This window comes from Parasteatoda tepidariorum, chromosome 9 (assembly GCF_043381705.1).
Source record: "Parasteatoda tepidariorum isolate YZ-2023 chromosome 9, CAS_Ptep_4.0, whole genome shotgun sequence".
NCBI lineage: Eukaryota > Metazoa > Arthropoda > Arachnida > Araneae > Theridiidae > Parasteatoda > Parasteatoda tepidariorum.
In genome coordinates this window covers 31,561,084-31,587,811 of record NC_092212.1, presented here as the reverse complement: position 1 = coordinate 31,587,811, position 26,728 = coordinate 31,561,084, and the positions used below count along the sequence as shown (strand labels likewise).

General features: G+C 27.3%; 1 protein-coding gene across 7 annotated transcripts in view; it reads right to left on the bottom strand.

Moving 5' to 3' along the window:
- Nucleotides 1-17,490, bottom strand: part of LOC107446997 (ATPase phospholipid transporting 8A1) — a 68,888-nt gene extending 51,398 nt beyond the window's left edge. For 4 of the 7 annotated variants that reach the window (XM_043048169.2, XM_043048173.2, XM_043048170.2 and 1 more), the window contains exons 1-12: nucleotides 17,357-17,485; nucleotides 15,278-15,389; nucleotides 12,607-12,706; nucleotides 11,807-11,905; nucleotides 10,827-10,872; nucleotides 10,595-10,709; nucleotides 9,556-9,625; nucleotides 9,235-9,362; nucleotides 5,489-5,559; nucleotides 3,086-3,126; nucleotides 2,939-2,995; nucleotides 814-922 (exon numbers count right to left, since the gene is read on the bottom strand). In XM_043048169.2, coding sequence (XP_042904103.1) covers nucleotides 814-922; nucleotides 2,939-2,995; nucleotides 3,086-3,126; nucleotides 5,489-5,559; nucleotides 9,235-9,362; nucleotides 9,556-9,625; nucleotides 10,595-10,709; nucleotides 10,827-10,872; nucleotides 11,807-11,905; nucleotides 12,607-12,706; nucleotides 15,278-15,389; nucleotides 17,357-17,396 — 988 coding nt within the window. In that variant the 5' untranslated portion in view covers nucleotides 17,397-17,485. Of the gene's footprint in view, nucleotides 1-813; nucleotides 923-2,938; nucleotides 2,996-3,085; nucleotides 3,127-5,488; nucleotides 5,560-9,234; nucleotides 9,363-9,555; nucleotides 9,626-10,594; nucleotides 10,710-10,826; nucleotides 10,873-11,806; nucleotides 11,906-12,606; nucleotides 12,707-15,277; nucleotides 15,390-15,501; nucleotides 15,564-17,356 lie in introns of all 7 variants that reach the window. The other 3 variants (XM_043048171.2, XM_071185391.1, XM_071185392.1) reach the window with 1 other exon arrangement.
- Between the last annotated feature and the right edge of the window lie 9,238 nt (nucleotides 17,491-26,728).

Sequence of the window (26,728 nt, the reverse complement as noted above, 5' to 3'; positions counted from 1 at the left end):
GAGTATATACAGGGTGTCTCAAAAACGTTGCAATAAAATTTTGAAAAACTAGTAGTTATAAGAATTTAGAATTTTAAAATATAATAACCACAGAATCTCATTCTATGAAAAATTCATAATAATTTAAACATAAATTGGTATTTTTTAATTTATAAAAAATTATTGGTTTTGGTACAAACTTTTATTTTATTTGAAAAGATTTTATTTTTATACTTAAATTACCCCAACTTTTATATTGCAGTTCTGTAATAATCATCCTTAACAGATATTTTTAGGATCCTCTTAAAAAAATAAGAGAAAAATATAAAAACAGTTAAGGTCGCAAATTAAAACTAAGAAAAAACAAAAATACTACTTAAATCTGCTAAATCCCAGATAAGGAAGGAGGTTGTGCAAAATATCAAAACATGTTTGATTATCACTTGAGATTTATAGGTATTTTGAATAATTATCTTTCAACTCTTCTGTTTCTTCCAGCAATAAAACAAGTTTTGACGTTTTGTACATCCGACTTGCTTGAAAGTGATTCTTCAAACATGAATAACATTTTCGTTTTGCCCACCTTTAACTATTAATTTGCTACCCCCAATTCTTATACTTTTCAAAATTCAATTTTAACAAGGATGCATTAAGAGTAGCGATTGCAAAACACTTTGCATGTCTGAAAACTAGTTTGAGGCTGTTTAATAATAGTGATGTTACCGGGTAAAAATATATATATTGAACATGTTTAATACACACTAATATGCTCATATTAGCAGCGATTCTTAATAACTAATATGAACTAACAAATTAAAGAATAAACTAGCATACCATCAATACCCAAGTACCAATCAGAAAGGGCATGCTTTTTTGTCCATAATTCACTAGCTATGGCACTGATAAGGCACAAAAGTATGAGTAACAGGAATAACATTAGAATCTAAAAAGGAATAAAATTATTTAACCAATAATCATGATAATCAAATTTTAAATGAAAATACATTCAAAATTTGGTAATAATTTGAGACAACTTAACTATTTTGAGACAAGAAAAAAAAAGACATTAAGCTTGCTTTTACATAAAACCACTTATTTAAAAATATGTAATTAAAGTCACAAAAAAACGACACATTTAAAAATGTGTAATTAAAGTCACAAACTATTGACAATATTCGTGAAATTTATCTTTTTTCATGTGTCTGTAGTATCATTACAGTCACTTTCTCATAAAAAAATCTATACTGATGTACATTTTTAGAACAAGTTACAAATCAGGTACAAAGTGCAAGCACCATTTTAAAGACAGTGATAGAAACTATATATCACTTAAAAATTTCAGTTATGTAATTCAAATCTGTGGAATGAATTTTTAATTGTCTAATTTATCAATAAGTAATGTTGAAAATAAAAAAAATGAAAAAGAAAATATGAGTGCAATAGTTACATGCAAAAAAAGTTCATCTTTTAAAATTTGATACTTCCTTTCATTTTACTTACCTAATATACTGTGGGAAATTAAATGGCAGCTAAGAGCTTTTGCTTAAAGAATTATATAACTCATCAGATTTAAGTAATCTTACATTAAGTTACTTTAATTTTTCAAAGTAAAAGCATTAATTCAATAGTTTAACAAAAGTAAAATTTATGAAACAATTAATAATCTCTTCAGCAATGAATGAAATAAAAGATACGTTTGTAAGGTTTGGTGAGTGGTTTCATAGATGAATAACTGTGCTAGTTAGGATGTTACAATCATGCATACACAGAGAGTAATAATAAAGAAAGCCCCTAAACACCAAATCAAATCAGTCCAGCACAAGTGCACACTATAATTTGAATGTAACCAGTAGATGCACCACCACAAAATGAAGCTCCAGAGACAGAAAGAAAAATACCAAATGCTTAAAAAATGGATAGAAAGATATCAAATGCTTGAGAGGTGGAAAGAAATATATTGAAAATGACATAGGCAATATAGTCAATTGACAATTACACTTGAAACAATGTTAAAAGTGTTTGCATGTAGCTTATGCAACTGATGTCCTAAGTGCTTTGTAGCTAATAACAAATATTTTAAATGCCTGTAAGGTTATTTTGTTTGTATCTCTTCGTTCTTTTATGTAATCATTCACTAAATTCTCAGTCAAGAACGTGAAAGCTTTCTACATAGTACAATGTAATAGTTTTCTTCAATTATTAAAACAAAAGCATTTATTCTCACTTAAATTAGTTGCTTTTTCAGATACTCATTTATTTGTTTCTGTAACTTAAAAAGCTTTAAATATAAGAAAAATAGTACAACTTTTCAGATTCATCCAGACTAATATATTTTGTTCTTTCAAATGGAAATCAAAAAACTTAATAACCTCTTTAGCAATTAATAGCATTTTTTAGGTAAGCAGAGAAATTATAAATGCTTTAATACTGAGGGAAAATAAAAAACCAAATTTTATACATAAAATAAAATGTATATTGTTATAACACAGAATGTCTATACAATTTTTATTAACAATTTCCAGAATTGACAATGTGAACTTTTTTAATGTGAAGAAATCTCTCATGTGCCACTTCAAGAGCATGTTAAGAAAGTTTGGCTGTATGTGTTGCATTAAACATCAAATAATTACATCTTTTCTTTCCTATACATAAGCATTCGGTATATCCTATTTTCAACAATATATCCTGATAAGTAAATCATAGCATTAATGATATAATTACACCCAATCAAAATTTAAGTAAAAGCTAAGTTTAACTTTACACATTCTAAAAAAGCTTATAAGTTTTAAATGACAACAGCAATGAAAAAAATTATCCATATCAGTCATGGCTTATATGACTTTGATATCAATAATTATCTTTTGATATCAATCGATATTTATATCTATGGATAATTTATAAATTAAAATGACTTTTATATTGATAATTGTATGAAAAACAAATGTTTCTTTTCAATTACCTGGTTGTTTGTTATTTTATCCACAGTAGATCTTTTTAAAGGGGCAGTAGTGGAATTCTAATTGGAGAAAAAATGTTTAAAAAATGAAAAATTAGCAAAAAAATTAAAGTCAGACATTTAACAAGTTTGAAATTCTAATTTTCTTACCATCATCAATTTTGTTTCATGTCCAGTATAAACAACAACACCTGAAAAAAATACACAAATTTACTTTAAGTTCTTTTTGTTGAGTTTTTCATACAAATTTTGTTAACAAAAAATATTAAAGCATGTTGTTGAAAAATTTTTCTTCCTAATTTTTGGTTCTTGTAAGAGGATGCTAAACCTGCCAACCGTAGTTTTGATTAAAAAAAATTATATACAGTGAAATCTCCAGGAAAGACAGCCTCTATTTGCAATCAGTTTTGGAAGGCACAGAATTTTTTCCATAGACTTTGTGTTGAATAAAACCTTTAGGATAGACCGTTAAAATCTCTCTCAGCTACCAGGCAAACATCTGCCCCAAATGCAGAAAAGGTCTAATATGGAAACACAAAGAATATCAAAAACAATTTAACAAAACAAATAAGTAGATTAAAATATAGTCTAAATATTTGTGTGAGGCTCTAATTTAAAGAGCCCTTTTTGACTATGCAACCTCATTTTGCAGTCAGAGCAGTGGTGTACGCAAGGGAGGGGTTTAGGGGCTTAAACACCCCCCTTGAGCTCAGACAAAATGGCAAAAATAAAAATTTTAGTAGAAATTATGCGAGCTATTATTTTTTAAGACTATGAATTTTTATTAACCTTATGCCTACTTTTTTTTCTCACGGTATTTCTCAGAATACTGAAAAAACATTTACTATAATAGGGTTGTACTTTTGAAACCAAATTCACGTGATACTGTTATGGACTGGTTCCTTTCTGTCCTGTCAGTATAGTTTTCAAGACTGGCTGTCATTCGCGAGGTCTTTACGCGATGATTCTGGAATCCTAGATGTTCTGCCGTCTTTGAGACAATTCGGGAATTTTGGAGACGCGGTGAAAAATTATATAAAAGGGGGAACAGTGGAGTTAGTTAGTCAGACTAAGAATTATCTCTGCCGCTTGTCTTTCGGAACTTGTCGCTAAATCGTTTTTTTTTTTGTCTTAACAAAAAGTTCATTCAATCGCCGAACCCGTCGTCGCCAGTATTTCGACTAGTGAAGAAATCAGTAACAATACCAGAGATACTGTNCAAATACTCTGACTTAAATATTGATTGTTTACTTTTTTGATAATTTAAAGTTTTTTTTTGATTTATATATTATTTTGAATTTATAAGCAAGTTATAAATTTTAATAGTTTAATGCTACGTTATGTTAAATAATTGAGTGCATTACCTGATTATTGAAAATGTTTTATTATTTGAATTTAACTACGTTATTTGCATTATTTGAAATATTCATTAATATTAGTGATGAATGTTAATTGTCATTTTAGTTTATATATTTACGATATGGTTGTTTACTATCAATTTATATGTTTTGTCAGATTAAGTATCAAGGGAGATACTTCAATCTTGCGTGGGGGGTGTAGTGCCCTTCGCCAGAGGGCGCTTCGCACACTCACCTCCGAAAAAGTATTAANGAATTTCTTTTAGTAGTTTCAGAAAATTATGAACACCCCCCTTGAAAAAATTCTGCGTACGCCACTGAGTCAGAGTGCACTAAAAATGATGCTATCAATGATTTACTTTTAGATTTGAAAGTTAAATTAGAAGAAAAAAAAGTTATTTTAGAAAAAACAAGCATCTCAAACAAACAAACCTCCTCTTATCTTTTAATGCTAATTAAATTTTATGATAGGAAATTAAATGCAAACTTAAACGAAAAACATAATTATTTATTCATTTAAAATAGCTTTATCATTCATAATTGGAAAATTTGTTTTTACACAAAATCATATCAGTTGAGATAATTTTTATTGACGCAAAATTTTAGTCATCCATCCGTTTTTTCATGACGCAAACAGAAGTGACATTTTGGCACCAAGAAAAAGATACCGATTAGAATTAAAATTATTTGTGAAAAAACATGCACCTTGAATAACAATTTTGAAGTCAATGGAGTTAACCTATAAGAACAACCAACATCCATCAACGACCATTTTATATAGGAACAAATAATGGACGGGGTTATGAAATTGACATGGCATATGCAACTAGTTTCAGCATAAGAATAATTTCTACTATTTGTAAATAATAAAAAAAAACACATAGCAAATAATTTGTCCTTTTTTTATTCTTTTAAAACTCTGGCAGATCAAGGAACATAAGTATACATAATGTACACTCAAAAAAGTCAGAAAAATGGTTTTATATAATTAGTAAAGTAACATTAATTTGCTGCAAGAATCAGAGTAAAATTTGATCCAGCTTGGAAAAAAATTAAATATTTTATTACATGTGCAATGCTGCACAGTAATTAATAAATATTTTTTAATTTTCTTCACAAAAAAAACACTAAATTTATATATTAATTTGATATTTAGATACATAAATTTAGAATTCATAGCTTAGAAATAACTCACCAAAAACCCAATTTGTGTTTCGTAGTTTAGCTCCTCGTAATAGTAGCTGGTCAGCTCCTAAAGGCAGTGTTCTGTAAAATTTTAAGTAAAAATATAAAAAAAATTAATATTAAAATGGTTTTAGCAATATATTTAGATATTTTTTAGCAATGAGCCAGGCTCTCTTAAAAAATTTTAACAATAATAATATTAAAACATATTTACAATGAAATATTTCAAAACTGATAACAGTAGCAACCCAGGTAACAAAATTCAAGAATTTAAAAGTTGCTAAGATCAGATGGATAATTTTCCTTTTTAACAACAAGCAATATAATGCAAAGTGCATGTCTAAAAATGTTTCTATGATACATTTTTAGCCAAATTTAGTTAAAAATTAAGTTATCAGAAATAAAAGTAACATAGAGAATATTTTATAAGAGTTTTAGGATTGCATTATCAATAGAATAACTTCAAAAACTTAGCAATTTGAAAATAGAGTTTAGAATACAAAGAGAGAGCTTAGATAAGAATAAAAATTAAAATAGGAATCTATCTTGGAAACGATTGTAGCAGAAAATTACAGTAGCATTGATGAAACATTAAATAATAACATAAAAGCAAATTTAAAAGACCAAACATAACAAAAAATGGTTGAAAGTGATATTTAAGTGAAATTAATTTAAAAAAATATTTTCTTTATTTGTTTGCATAGTGAAGTACAACTTTTTGCAAAAGAGGGTCATAAAAAAAATTCATATAAACTTATTCATTAATGTAATACACATTAGTCAAAATTGTTTTTTAAAAGACGAAGTATATGCATAATATTTTTGAATTAAAAAAGATTTAAAGATAAGCGTACATTGTCTTTTATAAAATTAAAAAACAGGTTTTCATATTTTTCAGAGGAAATAAATATTTTTTAACTGCACATAAATTATTTACAACTTTAAATTTTAAATAAATCCTTTCGTTTTGAGCACGTTTTGCTTAAACAATTTTAGACCAAGCAAAGACATTTTATAAAATGAGGTATAACTTTCATTGAAATATGCTTAAATTCATTAAGACACAAAGTTTCATTTATGGAAAATAATATTTTATTTAGGAAATAAAATCATGTGTGTATGGTGTGTATATATAAAATATATATGGCTTGTATATGTAAATGGTGTGTATATGTGTGGTGTATAAACATGCTATGTGTGGATATAACAAATTAATGGCCAAATCCTTTAGTTAAACTCTAGTTTAAGATTTATGCTTTATTTTTTATTTACAGAACTTGCAGCTTTAATTCATCATAAAAATATGCTTAATCTCAAGTGAAAATACATTTTCAAAAATTGAAGCTGACAATAACTGTTTCACAGTAAAAAACTAGCGCATTTTGGAAATTTCTCAACAGGAAGTGCTTACTCCAATTGAATTACCAATATTTCATAACTGTCTTCAGAGCCTTTAAAAATAGCAGAAAACTAAAGTTAGTTAAAAATATATGTCACAGTGTTAATAAATTTTTTATTTATATTGAAATTATGCAATTACACGTCCAAAATGGGTTAAAAAATTTTTTTTTTAAAGAAATCAAAATACTTAAATCCTTTGATACCTTGAATTGATATCTCTTATTTAAGTATTTTAAAATTATAATTTCAGCATTTTTTTCTAAATTAACTGAAATTTGAACATTAATTTTTTTTAGTTTAATTATGTATTTATTTCCAATTAATTTTCAATTGGTTTTGTACCTCTACATTAGCATTAAAATCATGTTTAAGGATCATGTTTGTAAATACACCTAGTTATCTGCAGAGATAAAATGGAAATGAACACAAGCTGACAAGCAATAATTTTTGCCAAATAGAGCAAGTGAAAAGGATAGAGAAATGAAACATTTATTCCAAAAAATAACATTCAAAATTAAATTAGTGTGCATTCTTGTAAAGCAAGTGATATTATGTTTTGTCTCAAGCACACAATAAGCAAATGATACTTGAAACACATTCATGCTACCTTCTTTTATGAGAACCATGTCCTTCTAATGCATCATAAAATAATCTAAAATAAAATGTATTAAACATAAAATATAAAGTTCTGCAAGAACTACATCTTAGCCACATAATATTATACAACAGATTCCCGACTACCTGATCTAATGTGGTAGAAAGAAGGCCCGGATAACAACAATTTAAAAAGAAATGTTTAAAACAGACAAAAAAACAGAACAGTTCCACTTCCTATCCCCTCTCTCTAATAGCTAAAAAACTTGTTAAACAACTTAAGAAAAATTTAAAAAAAAAATTACTTAGTATTCATTAATAAACTATCATAACTTTGTAAATAGCATAGTCATTTCAAGGTTTGTGATTTCCCCTCTCTCTACACTTTTCTCCTCTCTGTTATTACGGTTTTGTCAAATTTTATTTTTTTTTCTCCACAGTAGTATGTTTTTGTAAGAAGTTGGAGTATATTGCTGAGGAAAATAATTTTCAAAACCATGATAACGGAAAATGGTAAAGTGGGGAAATCATATAATTTTGACACTTTTTCCATTTAGAAAGAGTACGAAAAATTATGCCTAGACAAATTCAACTGTACAGTTTTTATGATTTTTGCACATGGCAAAGACTGAAACTAGGAGGTTGGTAGCAGATGACCCCTTAAGCTTTTGTCACTTTTTCTTCCTCTTCCCCCCACAATGAGCTTTACAATTGGTGGGTTGCAAAATCTCTTATTTTTTATTAGGATGGATAAACAAAAGCCTACCTACTGCACATTCCTTACTATAATTTTAGGTAAAAAATACAACACATTAATAACATTTATTTGAAGCGAAATGCACATAATTTTTCTTTAGCAGAAACTAATCGTTTTCTTTTTTAAAACTTTGAAGTTATTTGAATTGACAAAATTTTAAATCATTTATACAGAAAATGATTATTAAGTCAATGAAATATTTTAGCTGAAAGTTGAGTATCATGTTTCCAAGTCACTTGTTATTGTAATGGGCAGCTATGTGATATACATAAGGCTAAAACTAAATTGATATGATATTGATTCTCATGGGAAAACTTAAGCTTTACCATTAAGTTCATGTTCAGGATTTAGGAGAAAAATACAGATACTGTAATGTTAAAGATAATTTAAGACCATTTCTTTTGCAGTCATCTCTTAATCTTTAGCAAAATAAAAGTTTCCTATAGCTTATTTCAAGCTACATATACCAATAGTAAAATAAGCCGGGCAACAAATTTTTTTGTTGTACTTATAGAAATACTTGATCTTGCCAAATTCAGGGAGTTAGGACACATCATCAGGATAAAAATTGCATGGGAACCCATGTTCAGAAATGTTTTTGCAAACGGCTAGAGGCGCTTCCCTATTAGGAAGAGTTCAGAAGTACACAAAGAAACAGTTCAAAATAGGGAAGCACTTTGAAATTTGCATATTTCTGCAAAAAATACACTAACATTTAAAAAAAAATTCAGTAGCTTGGAGAGAGAAACTGATCACAGATTTGAAATCAGTGATAAAGTGTCTAAGATATGTTTCAAAATCACATGCAACAAAATTTTTTTCCCCAATGCTATTAACTTAAGTATTTATTCAAAATAGAAACAAAACTATTTATAACGATACTTTAAAATTAAATGGGACAATTATTTTAATACCCCTTTTAAATTGAAATTCAGAACAATATATAAACTATAATTGCCAAACTATACATTTTGAAAATAAAAGAATAAAAATGCTCAACTTACTGTTTCCCAGCTATTCTTAAATTTCCAGTAAACTCATATAAATGTCTATTGGGGGGCTCACATTCTAAAGTTCCATATAAACAACCTAAATCTCGAGGAGTCAGCCAATGAGACGTTTGAGGAAGACCCTACATTTTGAAGAAATGTAAGATAATCATAATAAAAAATAATTTAAAAAAATTTCTATCATAATGTATAAAAGAATAATAGACCCTACATTTTGAAGAAATGTAAGATGATCATAATAAAAAATAATTAAAAATAAAAATTTCCAGCATAATGTATAATATTTAAAAGAATCACAACACATTAAATACTGACCTGTCTAATTTTTAGATTTGTTTCTCCATCCAAATTGGCAGTTTCAATGTAGCACATTGCATGTGGTTCACTGTGAATTAAAATTACGGTTAAAAATATTTCCAAATCTTCAGTAATCTAGCTTTTTATGTAAGCAATAATGCAAATTAATGTTCTTTTAATATCATTTTAAGAAATAAGTATTGCTTACATAAAGTATTGAAAACTAAGATAATATTAAGTACCTAGATGAAAAACAGGGTGAATTGTTTTTAATATTCAGTTTAAGTTGAAATTAAATATACAATTCTCAACATTGGAAATCCCCTAATATACCATAGAGCATAAAAATGAAATTTTCTGAAGAACACAGAAGAAGCAAAAATGAAACGTTTATTATAAAATATTTAAGCATAATGAAATGTATAACAAACACGTAGCTTGGTTTCCATAATTTAGTTTCTATATTGTTTTCCTTGTTCTCGATCATTAGTTCTATATATGACTGATCATGTTTAATGAAATTTAATTAACTATAATTAAGAAATAGTTTTAAGGTTTGCTTATGAAAATTAAATATATAATTTTATTGTTATTATAACAAATATTCCCTATCATTATTTTAATTTTTTTTAATTCCATTTCTAATTTTAATATCCAATGACAGAGGGTTGACAATATAACAATAAAAGAACAAGAAAAGGATGAAATCTGAATTACAAAAAATCTTTTCCTCAAGGATCTTATAGAACATCATAAATGTCCTATGAGCATAAATGATGTCCTACAAACATGATTAGGAATGTGAGCTATTGCATCATTAATTAATGTAAGCATTATCATTTGAAACTGTTAATAAATAAAGGGGATGAAGATGAAAAGTTTTACATTAATCTTATAAGAAAATATTAGATACTATTTTTAAATAAGCATTATTTTTTTAAATATAAATTGAATAGTTATTTTTTAACTGTAGATATGTTTTACAGATTTATGAGTTTTTAATTTCCAACAAGAAAACAATAGATTACTAGGCAAATAATTTATTAAAATGTAATACCTTGAAGATAGTAAGACTATATCAGCTGGAAAAAACTGACCACTAGTAAGTTTTAAAATATCACCAACTTGAACATCTGTCCATGTAACCCAAGTCCAATGACCATGTTTTAAGCCTAAAAATAAATTGAACTTAAAATTATACACACTATCAATGTTTTTTAAGTTTCATGTTAATTATACTGAAACAGAAATACAAAAGTAAAACAACGTATAAAGAAAGGATAACATACTTTGCACTTTAGCTTTGTTTACTCCATCATCCGCAAGATGACGTTTCTAAATAAATAATATAAATTTATAAGTTGTAAGTATTATTTAAGAAAATAAAAATTTTATGAATATAAAATTTCCATCTCTTGAGAGAAGAGAGTACGGAGGAGAGAGATTGAGAGAAGAGAAGAGAGTATCTCTTGAGAGAAGAGAAGATACAAAGTAATTTTATTCATAGTTTCGGTATGATATAGATAAAGTAGTCTCAAAAACAAAGCCATATAAGTCTGAGCTATTATCAAGGAATATAATACAAATACATAGTAACTATTGCAGAATTAATTATTAATTAAAAAATATTTGTGTTAGATAATATCAATAAAAAAATCATCCAGATGTAAAAAAAATTATACTGAAAAGCAGGGACAAGTTCAGTAAAAAAAAAAAAAAACTGTAAATAGAAATCCAAAACACATTTTAAATAAATGAAAAAATACCAGACATTTGTGCAAGAAAAAAGTACATATAAGAAGCACATAAGCATATATCCATAGAATTTTATCAATGTTTCAACAAAAAATATTGATGAGTAATTTTTTTTAATTGAATAAATACGAATCTTAATGTGTGATTTTTGAATCACATGAATACAAATCCTGATGTGAGATTCTTTAATATGAATCTCGATAGATTTTTTTTAATCATTTGAACATGAATCTTGATGCATGATTTTTAAATCGCATAGGCGAAAATTCTGATGTGAGATTGTTAAATCAATAGAATGAACGAATTGGGATGCATGATTTTTAATTGAGTGAATGTGATTTTAAATCCTGTTTACATACTTAGGAAAAATCCCAAAAACGAATATTCTTTCGGGAATTAGAAAAAGCAGAACTTTCTTTAAAAAGGAGGAATTTTTCTCTTTATTTATTTGAGCAAAAAAATGGAAAGAAACTCCTTGCTGGAAAATATAAAGTTCTTATGAATTAATACTTACAATATCTTCTGCAATTTCTTTGATGGCAGATATACTTAAAATGAAAATCAAAGGGACGCCTGTTGTATAACGACCAGTAGGTGAAACATTAGGTATTTGCTAGAGGATAAATAGAAACAATATAAATAAAAAGAAACAAAAAAGAAGCACTAATAATTTTTTCTTTGTTTGTGTTTTAACATAATCTTTGATAAATAATATGAAAAGTTTAATCTCAAAATAAAAAAAATTCCTTTGTTTTACAGATCAGTTGAAAAAAATTCAATATGTTTTGAGTGCCTAAATAAAATGTGTCGTGTTAGGACAATATGTGCAAACATATCCTGTTAAGAAATATGCAAAAAAAATAGCTTGAAGTTACAGTTGCAATCAAAGTTACAAATGCAATTTTGAACTGTTTGGGTCATGATTGCACTCTATTGTTGTGAAAAAAATACACATAGAAGTTAAAAGTAGAGTCTGTTTCAATTTTCACAATAGGAGACAATAGTCTCAAAAACCTTTCACAAATTTTAATTCTACTAAAAAGAGATGTTTAAAAAGTGAGTACTTTTTTTTCCCTGCATAAAAAAGGGATACACACACTTCAACAACAATTACAGAATTGTATCAAAATGTTCTTACTTATGTTATTGTGTGAAAGAAAAAGGGAATTTCTACCTTATTGAAATTATAAGAGCATAATATCTTCTTATGATTATATTTAACACAAATGTACTAAAAGACTTAAAAAATTTTTAAAAAAATTATGAAAATAAAACATAAGAAAAAAAACTTATATTTTAAATATAGTTCATTACCTGAAGGAGAGCTATAAACAAAAAAAAGATATTTGAATAGCGTCGGAATTGTTCAAACAGGAACTTGGGTAAAAATGAAAAGACGTTGTATTTTGCAGTGCTGAAAAATTAATAAGAAAGAAATAAACAATCAAATAGTACACCATTGAACAATTTTAAACTTAAAATGGTTATGGAAAATAAAAAATAAAAGTATGTTTAAACTAAAATTTCTAATAGACTTTTTTATTTTGAAATGTAACACTATTTTCTTATATTATTTTCTGTCCAACCTGAGAAGCAGAAAACCTATTTGATAATGCTAGAGAATATTAAATATACCTTAAACTTGAAAAAACTGTCAGACATTCATTAAGCAAGGTATTTTGCATTACTTAATGTAAGTCCTTTCTGCTGCATGCAAACAATTCGCTGGAGACTTTTGTGTACAATATTTTATCATGTTAAGACATCTTAAATAATAATCAGTGCTTTTTTAAAAAAAATTTTTAGAAAAAAAAGAGTTACTTAGAAATGAATAATTTCTGCTTAGAATTTAGTGGTATAAACTACTAATAAACTCCAGATTATCAGTGAGGATTAGGGAGGAGCAAAATTTACAATGCATTATAAAAAGGTCAAAAATATTACTAGTTTATTTAAACTTTTTTTTTAATCTGGATCTTTTTTTTTTCACTTTAAGAAACTACTTTGAGATAGTTAATTTTTGTTTTGAACTTGGTAATTTAAACAGCAGAAATGAACTCTAGAATCACTGTAAAAACCACTCCTTAATCAAATATGGATATTCCATAAAAAAGTTGACAAGTTTCTGTTACACCATAATTAAAGCACCATCACTTACTGCTTTGTAACATTTTTATGTTGCAGCAAAAAAAATAAAAGATCACGAATTACTAGATAAAATCATTGGATTGAATCTCAACTTGAAAAATCATAGCAGGACAATATCTATCAATTACAGAATGACTTTAATTTGGATAAAATTATATTTACTATAACATTAATAACTAATAAAAGCAATTTCCTCTACAGAATTGCTAACTTTTACACATTTTGGGTAAAATTTCATTTTTATTTTTAAAGTTGTAATAAAATTTATACTTTCTATTTAGTTTGTAAATTCAATTTAAAATTATTCTGACCACCACTGCATATAAATAAATCAACCTATATATAAATGCATGATAATCATACAAAGTGCATTTTAATCACACCAGAACTAGTTCAGGCATTAAGACAGGACAAAGTGTTTTAATAAAATTACTCAAGACATGCAACCTTAACACAGTGCTGTAGGAAAAATAAAGCATCAGACAAAAAATTTCATCGAATTAATAAATATTACCATTATATCACTATCATTAAATACTACATCAGGGTGCGTAGTCATCTTTCAACAAAAATAAGCACCTTTTAAGTACTTTTTAAGCACTCAAAAATATTTTTAAGCACTATATACATTACCAAATGCAAAATAACTTTCTGAGACTTTAAATGATTATGATAAAATAACTAGTTTCTGACAAAGAACTCTTTTCTTTATAATATTAGCTATTATAAAATGATCAAGAGATTTTTTTCCATTCGATACCAGAGGGTGGAAAATAAAGTCAGGAATTGAGAATATCTCGCAAAATGCAGCAGAGTTGAAAAATGAGAATGCAATAATCTCACCAAACCTAGCTCAGTAGACGCACATACGAACTCGCAAGTATTTCACCAAATACGTAAAATTATTAGCGCTTTCATATGCTACAGACCGATGGTTAGCCGAAATATATTGTGGTTCAATAAATTGCAAAAACATTGAATAGAACAATGTGAAAAGCCTGCTTTTGCATAATACTTGGCGAAAATCGACATGGTAGAGAAAAAAAAATCTCATTTCCTAAAAGGGAAAATTAAGCACTTTTTAAAACCACTCCATGAAAAAAGAACCTTAAAGGGCTTTTAAAGAAAGAAAATCAAAAATAAGCACCTTTAAAAACGCTATCCACCATGTACAATCCAATCTTGTAAAAATTTATTGCAGCTTCGAAATAAACAAATTTAAACAAAAAAAGTTATTAAAAATAAATTTAGGGAGGACGCACATTCTTCTCACCGTTAATATATTCACTATAATTTTAATTATATCTTAGAATGATTAAAAATAAGACACTCAAGATAATTTTTGAACTATTTACCAAAATTATCGCTTAAATGCTTGAAAGTTATTGAATAATAAATGAATGCCCAGAAAAATTTAAAAAATTGAATTCAATTTTTCAAGAGGAATGAGTGAGAAGGGGTTAAAAATTGATACATAGCCATAATTAACATGATTGATACCTAGCAATAATTATTTAAAATATTTTATGCAACTTACCTAAAACAATATTTACAATAAATAGTGACAAAACATAGTTAGATTATTAACAGCTCATAATTTTATTTTTCTTATATAACAATATACATTTTTCCTATTAAAAGAAAAGAGAGGAAAAATCTGAAATTTACTTAATTACACTAAAAGCCAAAGACAATTTTCGTACAATTTGTCACTATTTTTAATCAGACACACAAGAAAAATGAACAAAAATATACATTAAAATAGTAAACAATCTGCATCCATTAAAATGCCCCTATTTAAAAAGAGTAATTTAATTATAGCCAATAAGTTAGTTACCTTATTCTGTTATTACAATATTTTTGTTTTTGAAGAGCATTCAAATAAATAACTCTGTGTTCTGAAAAATCAGGCATTTCAGTAATGCCCGATGTCTGATCATCGTCATCATCTAAAAAAATAAGAAAAATAGTTCAATATATCAGCTTTTTTTTTAAAAAAATATTAATTTAAATTAAAACATAACATTACAAGAACAAAAAAAGTGCCATAAAATATCCTACTTGTTGGTAAACTCATCATGGATAGGTATCTAAGAAATGTTCACCTCTTGCATTTCAATTTACTTGTTAAAAAGGAAAAGAAATAAAATTAAAATGATGCATGCAAAACAGGATTGCTTATGAAACAATACACTATAAAGAAAAATTTAAAAAAAAGGATAAAATTAAAAAATATTTAATTATTTTTAAAAAAAAAATGGAAGCAATTTTAAGAATGAACAGTTGGATATAAAAAAAAAGTTAAAGGAAAGGAGATAATGCAAACAAATGTATTACTACAAAAAGATGACACAATTAATTACAAGAATTATTAACAGGATTTGAAATTAAGGAAGGTCTGAGACTACTAAACTTCAGCTGGACCATCATAAAATAGTGGTCCTTAATGTAATAGGATAGTAAGCTACTTTGTTTCTCGCGTTTTTGTTTTCATATTTTTGTCTGTGATTGTTGCAAAATATTATATTTCATCATAATTGTGACATTACACATTTTCTGTATAAATTAATTTCTTAATTTCTACTCTTGATTAATTCAGATTTTTTAAAGATCTGACTTTCTCGCATTTGATGCTTATTCAAGGCTGATAGAGCATAGAATGCAGTCAATGTGATAGTTTGCAGATACTGGCAAAGAACAAACTTCTTTTTTTAAATATAATCTAGAGCTTTAGATCGACACAATTGGTCAACAATCAAGAAGTACAATATACCTTCTAGTTTTCAAAGAAACTGCCTTTTCAAATCACAAATTACATGAACATGATGAATTTTATTACTTAACAGTCATAATCTATGCTTTCTTTTATGTCTTCTAAATAGTTTGGAATTTATAAAAGAGTGACAATAAACAACTAGTCAAATTTTTCTTTTGTGACGCAGCTAAGATAACTGAGCCTACAGCCAAACCGTAAATATTTTCCTCCTAGTGCTACTTCATCATTGCTCTGAATACGAGCAAAAATCAGTTCTGAAGAGTGCAATAAGGTTTTCCCTTTCTCAGAAATATGCAAAGCAGAGCTTGTTACATAATAGAACAGGTTAAACTTCATGCCCTGCCTCAGAGAGCTTACTTATTAAATGCTTGAGCTTTAAACAATTGAACAGGGCAAAAATATATTGCATCAGACAATAGGAAAACTACCCCACTAAATATTAATCACGAATTAAAATTTGAGGAAATGAAAGAATAATACACAAAAAGGTATAAAACTGGGTGCTCCTTGGATTGGGCACTGTACTTAGGAACTTTAACTGCATATAAGATTTTCCAGTTTTTAAGTATTTCTTTTACAATTTCTTAGTAATGTAAAATCTAACTTAAGTAATTTTTCCTGTTTCTTGTAAGAACATAAAAAATAGTCAAAATACAAGGAGCACATAATTGTAAATGTTTACTAACAAATATTCACTAGTTCAAATAATAATTTTCTTTTGAATCTAGTATTATATATATATTTTTATGAATTAGATATTAAGATTCTTAAAAAATTTCACTATTAAAACAAGAACTAAGGGGTTTCTGCAACATTGAATTATAACTTAATTTGTTTTAAGAAGTTTAACTTCATTATTGATATGCTTTTTCCAGAATTAAATTGTCATATGTTTCCCATATTTTCAGACAAAGCGTTATTAAATTAAAATTTAACAAAATATCAATCTGAGAATCAATGAATTACACAACTGCCATAAGATATTGCAAGAAATAGTTTAAATGAAATAAAAAGTAAATTTGAAAGAAAATCCGGTAACGGATCACGTAATACCAATCACGTAGTATAACATGCAAAAAATAAAGAGTGGTGCATAAAAAGGAGAAAAGTTTCATTGATTTTAGGAATCATATTAACTACCTCCTAATTCCCCCAAATCCCCATAGAGTCCAGGTTTCATATTCGCATTTCCTAATTAGGTGTCACAAAAAAAAAACAGAAAGTTTACAATCTTCTGCACCTCTCAAGAAAATATAAATATATTTTGTTGCCAAAAGCATTTTTCCATAAAACATTTTTTGTTGTTTAGCTTCCGGTGGCTGTGAGATCAAGATCACTATAATGATAAATATCAAGAGCTATTTCTGCTACTCAAATTATTCAGTAGTTAAGTCAATGATGAGAGAGAATAGTCACATTGCATATTACGCACTTATTTTGATTTCAAATGCGATTCGTGGACGCGCCAGTACTGTAAGTAATTCCCAATAGAAAGCATTCACACTTTATGCAAAAACTTCACATATACAAATTCGATGATGCGAGTTCGAACTTGATTGGAGAGTTTTTTGTGGATTAATATATTTTAGCAATCAGGTTCTCCGTTGCGTTTAGGAATTACACATATGTGAATTTTTCTCATCCAGAGCGAATGGCCCTTTTGCATTTAGTTTCTAAATGTTCTCACGTGCGTCTAAAGCACTCAGATGCAGTATTAATAGCCACTTAATTTTCAATCAAACCTGATTAGTGTAATGTTTTAACAATAACCGATTCATATACAATGCGGAGCAAATACATATTGGAAAAGGTTTAAGAACTCTCAATTAGATGGAATACGCATTTCGTTACGCAGCTTTTTAGGAAAAAGAATATATATATTTTTTTGGGGTCTGGTTCATTTCATCGACAATCACTTCATCGACAGGCCATTTCATCGACACCACTTCATCNAAGTGGTGTCGATGAAATGGCTTGTCGATGAAGTGATTGTCGATGAAATGAATGCGACCCATTTTTTTGTACTCAAATCTAAACATTTGTCCTTGCTCAAGTGTCTTATTTATTATTAAAACAAACAAGTGGAACTAAAAGGTACTATATTTTCGAAAATTAAAATGTATTCAATGCACCGACTACTTAAATTCATTAAAAAAATAAGTTAAAAGCAAAAGAGAGATGAAAAAAAATAGTCTTTTTGCAGATCTAATTTTTCTTCCCTCCCTTATGTGTGAATTTTAGACAACAATTGTTACTGTGTATATCAATATATTTCATCGTAGGGGCCCATGAGTGTATCCTTGCTGTTTTTTTAACAATTAAGAGCAAATTTTGTCTGTTGCAGCAACGTTAGTGGTCCTAAATAAAAATTAGTTAACTCGTATTTTACGGTATTTAATAAAAAAACAAAACAATATTTTCTGAAAAGAATTGTATCACATCCCAAGTATCACCTAATATTAGATAACATCAGAAAATCGGTGAAATCTGACGTTATCTTGCACAACTTCTGATATTAGAAACATACAAGAGATCGCTGTTTGCGCTGCATTATATAATATTAGATTCTACAGAAACTAATATTATCAAGCGTTTGCCGTAATGTTATTTTGCATTAGTTATGATGCTACAAAATATTAGATTTTACCTTTTCTGATATTATCATGCGTTGCTTTTTATTTTTTGAGTGAGCAAGAGGAAAATTTGGATGGTAGTAGAATAATTCGGCGATATAATTTTACTTAATTTTCTGTATTGTTGCGAAGTAGTAAAACGTGGAACAATAGTTTCATAATGTCATTCCATGCATTATTTACTTAGCAATACAGAAATACGAAATAAAATTATTTTAGCGAACTCTGCTACCATCCATTTTCCTCCCTCTTACTCCAAAGTACATCTTATGTTCAGTTGATTTTTTTGTTAATATTTCAAATTTATTTAAGAAATAATGCTATATCACAATTTTCGATATTGTTTTCCTTTCTTCATACAATGGGTTTTCTGACAAATTTTATATCATTAATAATTTTCAAGTCTTTAATTTTAAAATGTATGTATTCTTAATTTTCTTAGAAATGAGCTTATTTTGTCAAAATCTCAATTGAATGTGTTAGTTTGTAAAACATATTTTATAAAATGTGTAACTTAAGCCATTTGTAATTTCACAATTATCATTCATTATTCATATTCGGAAATTGTAAATTAAAAAAGTCACACTGCATAATTGCAAAGTTAAACTTACATTTGAATTGAGTTGAGAATTTAACTAATCTTTTTTTCTTTTAAAATTTAACTAAGTCATTCATTTCCAAATATATTAAAATAAAATTATATCTCCAATTTTTAAAATTTAATTTTTTGTAATAGTTGAGACAGTAAGGAAAATTTAAAAATATTCAAATTACTTACTTGCTTAAATTTTTTCACTGGTATTAAATGGAAAAATGCTTCCGTAACTTTAATCTTTCAGAATCTGAAATTTTTCTTACAAACCACTTGAAACAAAACCCAAAGGCACCCGTAGAAATATTTTCAAGGAGCGAAATAAAAAAAAAGAAGCTTTTTTGAATTTTAATTTAAAAAAAATTTGCTATAAATTTTTTGTAATATAAAAATAATTTTACATTGGCACATCAGAAATTTTATTAGTTGCAAGCACTATCTACCCTTATTTACTTAAAATTTAGGTAAAATTTAAATCTCGAAACCAAAATGTAGTAAATATTGTGTTTTATCAGAATTAAATTTGCACAAACATTTAATTGCACACAAGAATGCAACGAAAAAACATAACACCTGTTTTCATTATAAGTTGCCTTTTGTATTAATGATCCAAATTTGATTACCTCAGACCTCAGTAACTTTTTGAAATTCTTGCTATCACAACATTTTTGCTTCGAATCAATCAATTCCATTGTTTGTATTTCGCTGATAAGAGATTATGCATTACGAACATAGTAAAACCAAACATAACATTACAGGTCTTAAATGGGACATTTTGAAAAAAGAAGATGCAATCTCACATGTTTTCACAAAGAATATACAAAACCTTTCAGATGAAAGTTTAAGGAATATTCTTTTCTTAATTGATTAAGAATTTTTATCATAATGTAAATACTATTCAGCTTTAAGTCAAAGAACTTTTTACGATTATAATTATTTTACAATTATATTATTTTAAACACGATAAATATGAAAAAGCATTAACTTTTTGTCTCAAAGTTCAAATGAATAATCATGTCAAAATTTCTAAAATTAAAGTAATAAGCACAATGTTGATAATAAAAATACTCATGACTTAGAGATATACTTTGAAATCAGCGTTAAAAGAAAATTACTTCCAATATCACACCAAAAGATTAAAAATAACCAAATTTTAATATATTCAACTGCTTTCATGACACGTATAAGCACTATCTACTAAAAAAAAAATTCCAACGTTATATTGTATGAAACTTTATTAATGAAAATATTATGCCTGACAAATCAATTTTTTTTAAATGTTGAAGATTTATAACAAAATTGTAGAAGAAATTACACACTACAGTAATTAAGAAAAAAAATCCATGATAAACAAAACTTTTTCACAGAGAAGTAATTTTAATTGCTTTTAAGGTCATAACGATCATAAGGTATAAAAATATTATCAACGTAAACGTTGTGCTTTGCTGGATTTTCATTTCCAGTTTTCATTTCCAAATTTTCAATAACCATTTGAGATAATGGTTTTTCTTTATTTACTAATGATATTCCTTGAAGTGTAAATATTTCTTAATATCAACGTACCTTTTTCTTGACATTGCTTGATTAACAATAACGTCGTTCCAGTAGCAGGAGCTATTTCTCTGCGGAAACACTTTGGGATATTTCAGGTTAAATGTAATATAAGCCAAAGAACGTAATTCCCAGAAATTTGTTCAAATCATAGTTCTTCAGAAGAAAGTTTCGGTAATTTTTTTTGTCTATCATACTTGTTGCTTTCGTCAACTGTTACTACAATCATATTTTTAACCATCATTTCAAAAATTAGCACAGGCGATTTTCCTGAAATTATACACACTATGAAATAAAAGAAGATTCGACGAAAATTTTGGATACTCGATTAGTCTATTTCGGTGAGGAAATATTTATTTCGTCAGAAATTTTTTCCTTTCGAACTTCAATAGTTTCTGTAGTTTTTCTTCGATTTTTTTTTTTAAATCAAACATATAGCACGCCCATGTTCAATGCTGATCGAAGCATCATCAATATCTTCATCGTAAGTTACTCTGGATTAGATGACAATATTTCTTTCATCTTGCTTATAATTTGTAGTGAAAAAAAATTTCGCAAGATAGCTTAAGGCATGCCTTTTTTTCCGAGTAGATTTCTAAGAAAGACGTAATAAAAGAACGGGCACTCATTACTCACCAGCACTAGTTGACGACGTAGCTATCACTATGATTGCCGTAACTTCAGTATTTTATATTCTTCTTATCCAATCTTCTTAAGTAGGCCCAGCCGTAACTTCAATGAAATTTTAATATTTTATATTCTTTTTGTCCAATCTTCTTAAGTAGGCCTAATTCTTAAAATTTCAACCAATCATACCTGCCAACTTTAGCGATTTTTGCGAACGATATTTTCTAATGGTAGCCAATTTTACGCTTTAATTTATTATTATGGTTTTGAAAAATTTAATTTAAAATTACTTTAATCATTTCCAAATAAAAATTTTGAATAAAAAAGAACACTGAAAATTAATCACTGCCTGACCCAAATAGCACAATTCACAAAAACGATATCGTAAAAACTTAGCTTTGAACATTGTACAATATCGTAGCGAAATATTGTAGACTATATAAAAATCTACTATATAAAAATGAATCCCTTTTATAACGTATATTCAATATTGCAAAACAATATTGTTCGATATTGTAAAAACGTTGGGGGACGTCGATCGACATCTCTCTACATTTACAAACGTTGTACTATGTCGACCGACATCGTCAACACGATATTCAAAAAACGAATGCTGCGGAATGCCGACAATCGCCAAAATTACGTTATTTGAGAAAATAAAAATTAGTTTTTGAAAATATTCCTGCCTGTTTGCAACCTGGAAAAGACTGAAAACAAAACCGTTCTAGCTTGTTTAAAATTAAATTATTTGCTATTACCAAAACTTATAAAATTTTTAGGTCTGCAGCTTAGTTATTAATATTTAATAAGTTTGGGTAGGCAGGTATATTTTACTATTATTCTAGAAAATAAGCTAGAAAGTAAATAGTTTTGTTTAAGATATTTCTTCTTTTTTTTCAGGGTACAAGCAGCTATTTATACTGTGAAATAATTTTAAGTGATTTGTGCAATAATTTTTACAGCATCTTTATTTTACTATGTAGATTAAAATTACAATATGTTTAATTTAAAACGATAAACTTTATTGTTATGACGTTTTAGTATTATATAACCTGCATTTTACTTAAATAGTATGTATGGAAAACAAAATTTCTTATCTTCACAGCATCAGGTTCAATTTTAAGAAAACTGATTAAAAAGAAGAAGAAAAAAAGCAATATTTACACTGATATTGTCATAATAAAATAACAGGAGTCACTTCCTCAGATTTCTGATTTAAAAAAGGGTAAGCATGGTAGAATAAGCTGCGATTTAATTTACTTATAGCCTTTCTCCATTAAAGTGTTGCCAAAATATCTATTAGGGCTTGAACGGATGTCAAATGTGTAAATGAAATACAATATTTATTAAACAGTAAAGAATAATATACTAATTTCTATAATTGCATTCTTTAATACAATCAATTGTTTCTAAAACAAAACTGTGTCAGTTGAGGCAATTAGTCTTCCTGCCTTCCCGGTCGTTGGCGGTGGCAAGAACTTCACCAAATTTTTCAGCTTTTCCTAGTCAGCTAGTTTCTTTAAACAGTCTGAAGGTAGCAGCTGAAAAAAAAATAACACATGAACTGTGGTTAATTTTAATATTTTTAAATTAAAAGACAAATAGTTATATTGAAAACATTACATGAACTAAAGTAGACATAAGCATAACACAAGAACTACTAGCAGCGTTTATGCTAATCCCTAGGTTGACAATTCTTTTGCATAGAATCAGAGCAGTTTTTATGTTTTCAATAAGTTTATAACATGTGGAAAACGAGTAAGTTTATAGTAAAAACCTTACGACCCTTTACGACTACGAGTAAGTTTATAACATATGGAAAACGAGTAAGTTTATAGTAAGAACCTTACGAGTAAGTTTATAACATATGGAAAATATTATATTTTATAATATAATAGAAGGAAAGAAGTTTTTCTTTGAATAATCTTTAAAAATTATTTGGTCACCTTTCGATGAGATGATCCGGGTATTGGCTGGGATTGGAACCCGGGTAGTCAATACAAATTCCGCATCTAACACGTTGTTAAGTGTTCGTGATATATTGAGCTATAAAGTAGCGGACTGTAACAAACATAAACATTTATTTTGAAACTTAATAACATAAAATTTACAAGATCACATTGAGTGACAAGAGATGTTCTCTGTTCTAGAGTTGAATGGCAACTGAATAATAATGTGTCATATGATATGAGCGCCGCCTCGTGGCAATTCTTAACACACGTGTTTACCACAGTGCTGATTCAGATAGAGTGAAGTATTTTGTAAAGGTACCGCTAAGTGGTAATAAATTTGGCTTGGACACAGATCCCTGTTCCTTAANCTGAGATTGGAACCCGGCTAGTCAATACAAATTCCACATCTAACATGAGGTTACCACAGTGCTGATTTAGATATAGTGAAGTATTTTGTAAAGGTACTGCTAAGTGGTAATAAATTTTTAATCTTATATCAAAATAGATAAGTTAAGCTAAAAAAATTTAAAAAAATCTGTGCACTCATTGGAATTTTTTTTCACAAAATTTCTTTATAGAAAATCTGATAATGTCAAAGATACTATAAACATATTATGAGAAAGAAAAAAAAAAAAAAACACAGTTACCAGTTGATAACTCTACTGCTTCAAATAGACTTTGAAAGGGAAGAATGGCACCATATCAGGAAAAAAAAAACATCTTAATTCATCAGCCCCCTTTTTTTCCCTTCTAATATAACCCCAAGGTTTAGAAATATACATTTTCCACTAATAAAATATAATGTAGATTTTAATTCCATGCTTTTTCAATCAAAAGGTAGAATTTTAATTAACATTATTTGAAAAAAAATTTTTTTTGAAAAAATTCATTGTTTATTAATTACTTTCTACAGCCATGCAAGTATATATTAAGACAGCATTAAATGTGTACTTTAATTTGTACACATTTAATGCTATCCAATCAATCTCAAGAATGAAATTTTTTTTTAAAGATGTAATTTCAAATGTGTTGGAATTTAATACGCACCAAGAAAGAAAGTAATTTCAATAACTAAAATTAATTAATGCAGCAATTTATTTAAAATAAATTTTAAAACTAAGAAAAGAAACAATAAAAGTATCAATAATTTAAAGCATTGTTTTTTAACTTTCAAAATCAATGATTTTCTTTAAAAAAAATCATTTGATTTAAATCATGTATTAAATCAACAAACCCTGATAGCTAGAAGTTGAGAAAAGAAACCATGAAAAACATTACAAAACTTTAAAAGTGGCTATCTTTTGAACTTTTAAACATACAATGTAAAACGTAAAAGTATTAGAGTTTAGAATACAAACTATACAAAATAAAACAGGAAGGACCAGGGTAATTAATTCAAGGAATAACTGATCCATTTTAGTGCAAGATAATGACTCATGAAAAAGTAAAGTATTATTACAAATTTTAAAATTCTAAGCCTATAAAATTACCCAAGATGGCGTTTGTAACTACTGAGAGGCTTTCAAAACTCTGTTTCCTTTTTCATTTTAATTTACAATACATCATCGCCAATTCCAAGATGGTGCTGAAGTAAACGAGCATAGATAGCCTTATGGTTTCAAAATAACATATCTGAATCAATTAAATAACAAAATAACATTTATCATCAATTAAGACCATACAAGTAAAACGGGCATGGGATTGCTGAAGGAAGGAATTATCTAAATTTTTCATTTTTATAATATATTATTTCTTATTTCAGTCACTTTATTCTCTAAAGGAGTTCTTGCATTAGTTCTTAACTTTGTATATAAGAAGCTTCCAAAGCAATGGCCTTTGCATAAATATATTAAACATTGCAATATCAGATTGTATGTTAACGAATCCAATTATCAAGAATTCTATGCATAAATTGTGTGCGGAGAAATACCCATACCATCAAAACACTTATCTCAGTCATATTGGACTTAAGAATCACATAAGTTAAAATATGTTGCAAAGTTGGGACATATTCAGCTATGGATTGCTTTTCATTTTGATATGTACATGGTATCTGCGACATTTTAGATTTTCAAATCCCTGAGTCATCAATAATTCCAAGAAGTTGTCATGTTTTACCGAAGTTACTATTTTATCCAACAAAAACACTACAATAAATTCAAAAAAGCATTATATTAACATTAATTGAAATGATAGGTATAACCAAAGCTGTTATACTCTGAATCCTTGAAGCAGAATTTTTTCGAGCTATTTGCGACAAAACTCTCTAGCACTAATATCTTTCTGCAAGATACTTTTCACAATAATAAACATGTATGTTACTAATTTAAAATAACAAAAGCACTTTTTTTTATATATAAAAAAAAAAAAAACTATTTATAACTTTTTTTAAATTGAACGTGTAATTTTTGTTATAATATTACATGTAACATTTTCACATTTTGTTGGGAAGCATGGGGACACAGAAATTATTTCCATGACCTTTTGTAACTAATCATCACAATAAAAAAATTGCAAATTATTAAATCCGCAGTAGTACTTGTCGAAGAAAAAAAAATATTGACGACAAATTCACACGAATTGGTCACCTTAAATGAGTGTTTCGTTTCTTGATTAGGCTGTTGTATAAAAATATCGTATAAAAAATATCAGTTTTAAAAACTATGGGGAAATCAGCAGCAATAACTGATAAAATTCAACACAATTATTGACTTAGAAAGTAAATACCCAAATACAAGATTCCAATTTTTCAGGTTGTTTATCGGGATATTTAAAATCAACGTGAAAATCAACATCAATAACTGACGAAAATACAACAGAAAAAATACATCAATTTACGCTACTATCGGCGTATATTGAGCATGTCAAAAAGTTATTATTTAAACAAGGCATGATTAAAATATAACTGGTAAATTTCTGTCAAAAAATAAATAAAGGTAATTTTCGTCATATTTCAAGTCTTTTAGACATTTTTTTAGTCCGAGAGGAGCAGACAAATTGTTATAGTGTACAGAACCAATAAAAGTAAACAAGATCTTTGGGAATATCAGAATTGAATAATGTGATATAATTTAATAGTTAACAAACTTCAACTAAAAAAAAAAGAGGAAATTGGCGTAATTCTGGCAAATATATATACACATATCAAAACCCCTTC